Source organism: Alosa pseudoharengus, unplaced genomic scaffold, assembly GCF_046254945.1.
Source record: "Alosa pseudoharengus isolate Yale_2024_CS ecotype anadromous, Long Island Sound unplaced genomic scaffold, YU_APseudo_1.1 YU_APseudo_1.1_scf_171, whole genome shotgun sequence".
Lineage (NCBI taxonomy): Eukaryota > Metazoa > Chordata > Actinopteri > Clupeiformes > Clupeidae > Alosa > Alosa pseudoharengus.
Genome location: NW_027468642.1, coordinates 17501 through 25000, shown reverse-complemented (window position 1 = coordinate 25000; position 7500 = coordinate 17501). Strand labels below are relative to the sequence as shown.

General features: G+C 42.0%; 1 protein-coding gene across 1 annotated transcript in view; it reads left to right on the top strand.

The window, feature by feature from the left end:
- LOC143130796 (WD repeat-containing protein 18-like) overlaps nucleotides 1-7500 on the top strand; it is a gene marked incomplete at both ends in the record, with an annotated part of 24948 nt that overhangs the window by 15374 nt on the left and 2074 nt on the right. The window contains one exon of the mRNA XM_076290011.1: nucleotides 4483-4547. Coding sequence (XP_076146126.1) covers nucleotides 4483-4547 — 65 coding nt within the window. The remainder of the gene's footprint in view (nucleotides 1-4482; nucleotides 4548-7500) is intronic.

Sequence of the window (7500 nt, the reverse complement as noted above, 5' to 3'; positions counted from 1 at the left end):
TCGCACTAAAAAAGTATTGCAATACCCTGAAAAATAGCTAAGTGTATTACCGTAGTATCAATACTTTTAGGAATGACAGTGTAGTTTTGCAGTAAGATATGTATTTCATGCCAGTGTGCGCAAAGCATGCTAGTGCTTTCCGTAGCCTACGTGTCTTTTCTCCTCACTCACACACACACACACACACACACACACACACACACACACACACACACACACACAGCTTTCAACCTGCAGCTGTCATTTGGTACAGCAAGACATGGCTGCTAGTTTGAGTGATGCTTTGGATGCACAGCAACAAATAATAGCAGGCTAATGTTAACAAATAATAGCAGGCTAATGTTAAGTAAGGGATAATGTATTGTCCGCCTGTAATTATCAGAATATAAGTCCCGACAGAGAGAACAGAACCCCAACGCGCAGCGGAGGTCTTTAAAAATGATTTTGCTACCGTTTCGTGTCTTCCGCTGACAAAAAAAATAGTTTGCCACACAGATAGAACGTGACAATTTAAGGTGTTCTGTGGCAACGTCTTACTAGCTTACTTTCCCTTTCAATGAAATTCCATTGCAATAAGCGAACGGACATCTTGCGGAGGGATATGAAAGAAGTTAATCAACCTTCTGCCATTGACAGCGGTGATTATATACTTTGCCGGTGATTTTATATAGATATAGGCCCATTCATGTGAATAGAACTTTCTGCAGCACTCTGAAGAGCCGTGTAATAACAAATAATAATAGCAGGCTAATGCTAACAAATAATAGGCTAATGTTAACAAATAATAGCAGGCTAATGTTAACAATAATAGCAGGCAATCATAGAAATTAACACTGCAAGACACTTAACTCTTCTATGGTCCCAGAAAGATTCTCTTTGACTGGTTAGTTTTTTGAACATTTATTTTATCTAATGACATAGAAAACATAATGAATTGCATCCATATAATATCCTTGGACTATGCATGACTATTTTCCTCTAGCCTCAAACTGTGAGGAAACACGTTCTTCTTAAAGTGACAGGCCCTCAATTAGACCTACACATCACCACTGTAATGACATTAAAGACAAGTGTAATAGTTTAAAAATCAAGTATTCAAATTACTAAATATTTTTAGTAATTATGCAGATCATAAAATTAGATTATTAACAAAATATATTATGTTTATTAATAATAATTGAAATAGAAACTTAAGAGATAACATAATGTGACATAAGAGATACATTTCCGTGTGTGTGGAGAGTCGAGCAGAGTCTAGGAATAGCCACTGATGTGAATAAATAAGTTAAGCGCCCCAGTGTGTGTGTGTGTGTGTGTGAGCGGAGGAGAGGTCAGTGGAGATGTAGACGCTGTGTTAATGTCACACTGCAGAGAGGTGAACTGCGTGAGGTGTGTGTGTGTGTGTGTATGTGTGTGAGTGTGTGTGTGTGTGTGTGTGTGTGTGTGTGTGTGTGTGTGTGCGTGTGCGTGTGCGTGTGCGTGTGCGTGTGCGTGTGCGTGTGCGTGTGCGCGTGCGCGCGTGTGTGTGTGTGTGTGTGTGTTAATGTCACTGCAGAGAGGTGAACTGCATGAGGTGTCCAGAGATGACCTCAAACACACCAGCAGCCTGGCATTGCCAGCAGCATGACACAGCACCAGATAGCCTGTGTGTGTGTGTGTGTGTGTGTGTATATATATGTAATCTAGTGTGGGTGTGTGTGGGTGTGGGAGAGAGAAAGGGGTGTGTGTGTGTGTATGTATATGTAATGTAGTAATGTAGTGTGTGTGTGTGTGTGTGTATTAGGGCTGAACTATTTTGGAAAATAATCTAATTGCGATATTGCGATTGTGATTTAATGTGCGATTATTTTTTAAATCTTTATCTTCTGTGTTATTCAACAGACAGCAATAAATGATTCTATAGTATGACTAACACAATATTAGATAAACTAAATTAAACATATGTTATTCTATAGTATTACCAACACAATATTACTGGTGACCTCAAGGTCAAATCAAATCAAATTTTAAAAACGTATCCAAACAGTATTGCAATTCTTAACTTAGAATCGGTGTGTGTGTGTGCTTGCATGGCTAACAGATGCTTGAGGGGGGCATGTGTATGTCCAGCGAATTTTATTGAGAATGTTGTGGTTCTCGCTTCTCGCGGGACTTCCTGATTCAGACGCTGCTGGGACGCTAGTGCAGATCTGGCAAGTCGCCGTAGGTGGATCAGGAAAGCTCCCTGTCTCGCTACAACAGTTGAAAATGTTGCATAGGGGTCCTTTAAAAAAGAAACTAGTCTTTTAGCTGTGGATTTCCAAAATGTCGTTTCAAAACTTAAATATAGTAAAACAACAAGTTCTTATAGTTGTTGGAAGCCAAAACTGTAAAATTCAGATTTCGATTAATTGCATGGCCCTACTGCATACTGCAGCCTTCTGCTCCCAGTCTTCAGTTTAAAGGTTTCAAAAGTTAATCCTACAGAGTTAACCACCCCCAAGCCCCCTCCACACACGCACAGGCACACACACACACACACACACACACACACACACTAACACACCACACACACACCCACACACTCCCCTTCTCCCGTCTCGTCTTAGAGAAGCATCCAATTCTGGGGTAAATGGCGGCAGACACACACACACAGCCAGCTTTCATGTTTCTAAGCGCTTGATTTGCCCGTTTAGGGGCTAATGTGGACTTCTTATTTATTTCTCTGCACATCAGCCGTGGATTAATTACCCTGCCTCAGCTTAGCGTCTATACATGCACACATATACACACATACACACATGCACACACATTCACACACATACACACGCGCACACACGCATACACATACACATGCACACACACGCGCGCACTCGCATACACATGCACACACACGCACACACATACAGGCACACAAACACACACACACACAGGTACACACACACACACACACAGGTACACACACGCACATGCACACACACACGTGCACACATGCACACACACAGGTACACACACACAGGTACACACACGCACATGCACACACACGCACGTGCACACACACGCACGTGCACACACACACACGTGCACACATGCACACACACACACGCACACACACACATGCACACACACATGCACACACAGATGAGGATGCAAAGCACATGCACACATATCACACACACATCACACACATGTGCACTCACATCACACACATCACACACGTGCACTCACATCACACACATCACTCACATCACACACACATCACTCACATCACACACATGTGCACTCACATCACACACTTTCTCTTTCTCTATCTCTTTCTACCACTCTGCAGTAATGGTTAAGTGTGTGTACAGATGCCCTAATATGGCCTCCCCTGTCTGTCTGTCTCAACCCACCCACCCACCCACTCACTCACTCACTCACTCACTCTCTCTCATTCTCTCTCTCTCCCTCTCTCCCTCCCTCTCTCTCTCCCTTCCTCTCACTCTCTCTCCACGTGAAATATATGAAAGATATGTCTAATATGTGACATATCTAAAATAATATATCTAATATATGAAAGATATATCTAATATATGAAATATTAAATCTAATATGTGAAAGATGTATCTAATATGTGATAGATATGAAATGATATCTAATATGTGAAAGATATATCTAATATGTGACATATATGAAATCATATCTAATATGTGACATATATGAAATAATATCTAATATGTGAAAGATATACCTAATATGTGACATATATGAAATAATATCTAATATGTGAAAGAGAGTCTAATGTGATGTAATGCTGGATATGCGCCCACCCTGGCGTCTGATGCAAGTCCAGCTCTCAATAAGGCAATTAGAGCCGTCGATCGGCCGTTTAGAGAAGGGGGGCTTGCTGGAGTGGACTGACAGCCCCATGCTTTAATTAGTAGGTTTGAGTTATTAGTGTTTAATTAGTAGGTTTGAGTTGATGGTTTTTAATTAGTAGGTTTGAGTTGATGGTGTTTAGTAGGTTTGAGTTGATGGTGTGTGTGTAACTTGTCTGAATTTAGCGTTTGATGTTTCCATTGATCATGTCCTCTCCTCTTCTCTCCTCCTCTCCTCCCTTCCTCTCTCCTCCTCTCCTCTTCTCTCCTCTCCTCCTCTTCTCTCCTCCTCTCCTCCCTTCCTCTCTCCTCTCTTTTTTCTCTCTCCTCCTCTCCTCTCCTCTCCTCCCCTCCCCTCCCCTCTCCTCTCCTCTCCTCTCCTCCCCTCTCCTCTCCTCATCTCCTCTCCTCTCCTCTCCTCCCGTTCTCTCTCCTCCTCTCCTCTCCTCCCCTCCCCTCTCCTCTCCTCTCCTCCCCTCTCCTCTCCTCATCTCCTCTCCTCTCCTCTCCTCTCCTCCCCTCTCCTCCCCTCTCCTCTCCTCATCTCCTCTCCTCTCCTCTCCTCTCCTCATCTCCTCTCCTCCCCTCTCCTCTCCTCATCTCCTCTCCTCTCCTCTCCTCTCCTCTCTTTCCTCCCTCACAGAGCCTGAGTCGGGATAAGACCTTCCAGTCAGACAGCGAGGGAAACCAGGTGTTTAAAGGCCACAGGTGAGTGTGTGTGTGTGTGTACCTAGCGGTACGTGGAACGGAAGAAACTGCACGGATGCGTCAATAGTGTGATGTTGAAAATAAGCTGAAACGTTGTACAAGGAGAACACTGAAAAGTTTACCGTAAAACTGCACATACTGTAATAGCCTGGGATTTGTGAGACAGGCGTCTATGTGAGACAGGTATGAGACAGGGGCTATATGAGACAGGTATGAGACAGGCGTCTATATGAGACAGGTATGAGACAGGCGTCTATATGAGACAGGTATGAGACAGGCGTCTATGTGAGACAGGCGTCTATGTGAGACAGGTATGAGACAGGCGTCTATGTGAGACAGGCGTGTATGTGAGACAGGTATGAGACAGGCGTCTATGTGAGACAGGCGTGTATGTGAGACAGGCGTGTATGTGAGACAGGTATAAGACAGGCGTCTATGTGAGACAGGCGTGTATGTGAGACAGGTATGAGACAGGCGTCTATGTGAGACAGGCGTGTATGTGAGACAGGCGTGTATGTGAGACAGGTATGAGACAGGCGTCTATGTGAGACAGGCGTGTATGTGAGAAAGGCGTGTATGTGAGACAGGTATGAGACAGGCGTCTATGTGAGACAGGCGTGTATGTGAGACAGGCGTGTATGTGAGACAGGTATGAGACAGGCGTCTATATGAGACAGGCGTCTATGTGAGACAGGCGTCTATGTGAGACCTTTATTTAGTGTTGAGATGCTGGTCACTGAGTGTGGGCCTAGAAATAACGACCCAATAGCATAGGCTGATAGACAGAAAGCATCACAGTAGGACATTATATTACGTTTTTTTAGGCTGATAGACGGAAAGCATCACAGTAGGACATTATATTACGTTTTTTTAGGCTGATAGACGGAAAGCATCACAGTAGGACATTATATTACGTTTTTTTAGGCTGATAGACGGAAAGCATCACAGTAGGACATTATATTACGTTTTTTTAGGCTGATAGACGGAAAGCATCACAGTAGGACATTATATTACGTTTTTTTAGGCTGATAGACGGAAAGCATCACAGTAGGACATTATATTACGTTTTTTTAGGCTGATAGACGGAAAGCATCACAGTAGGACATTATATTACGTTTTTTTAGGCTGATAGACGGAAAGCATCACAGTAGGACATTATATTACGTTTTTTTAGGCTGATAGACGGAAAGCATCACAGTAGGACATTATATTACGTTTTTTTAGGCTGATAGACGGAAAGCATCACAGTAGGACATTATATTACGTTTTTTTAGGCTGATAGACGGAAAGCATCACAGTAGGACATTATATGACGTTTTTTTAGGCTGATAGACGGAAAGCATCACAGTAGGACATTATATGACGTTTTTTTAGGCTGATAGACGGAAAGCATCACAGTAGGACATTATATGACGTTTTTTTAGGCTGATAGACGGAAAGCATCACAGTAGGACATTATATGACGTTTTTTTAGGCTGATAGACGGAAAGCATCACAGTAGGACATTATATGACGTTTTTTTAGGCTGATAGACGGAAAGCATCACAGTAGGACATTATATGACGTTTTTTTAGGCTGATAGACGGAAAGCATCACAGTAGGACATTATATTACGTTTTTTTAGGCTGATAGACGGAAAGCATCACAGTAGGACATTATATGACGTTTTTTTAGGCTGATAGACGGAAAGCATCACAGTAGGACATTATATTACGTTTTTTTAGGCTGATAGACGGAAAGCATCACAGTAGGACATTATATGACGTTTTTTTAGGCTGATAGACGGAAAGCATCACAGTAGGACATTATATTACGTTTTTTTAGGCTGATAGACGGAAAGCATCACAGTAGGACATTATATGACGTTTTTTTAGGCTGATAGACGGAAAGCATCACAGTAGGACATTATATGACGTTTTTTTAGGCTGATAGACGGAAAGCATCACAGTAGGACATTATATGACGTTTTTTTAGGCTGATAGACGGAAAGCATCACAGTAGGACATTATATGACGTTTTTTTAGGCTGATAGACGGAAAGCATCACAGTAGGACATTATATTACGTTTTTTTAGGCTGATAGACGGAAAGCATCACAGTAGGACATTATATGACGTTTTTTTAGGCTGATAGACGGAAAGCATCACAGTAGGACATTATATTACGTTTTTTTAGGCTGATAGACGGAAAGCATCACAGTAGGACATTATATGACGTTTTTTTAGGCTGATAGACGGAAAGCATCACAGTAGGACATTATATGACGTTTTTTTAGGCTGATAGACGGAAAGCATCACAGTAGGACATTATATGACGTTTTTTTAGGCTGATAGACGGAAAGCATCACAGTAGGACATTATATGACGTTTTTTTAGGCTGATAGACGGAAAGCATCACAGTAGGACATTATATGACGTTTTTTTAGGCTGATAGACGGAAAGCATCACAGTAGGACATTATATGACGTTTTTTTAGGCTGATAGACGGAAAGCATCACAGTAGGACATTATATGACGTTTTTTTAGGCTGATAGACGGAAAGCATCACAGTAGGACATTATATGACGTTTTTTTAGGCTGATAGACGGAAAGCATCACAGTAGGACATTATATGACGTTTTTTTAGGCTGATAGACGGAAAGCATCACAGTAGGACATTATATGACGTTTTTTTAGGCTGATAGACGGAAAGCATCACAGTAGGACATTATATGACGTTTTTTTAGGCTGATAGACGGAAAGCATCACAGTAGGACATTATATGACGTTTTTTTAGGCTGATAGACGGAAAGCATCACAGTAGGACATTATATGACGTTTTTTTAGGCTGATAGACGGAAAGCATCACAGTAGGACATTATATGACGTTTTTTTAGGCTGATAGACGGAAAGCATCACAGTAGGACATTATATGACGTTTTTTTAGGCTGATAGACGGAAAGCATCACAGTAGGA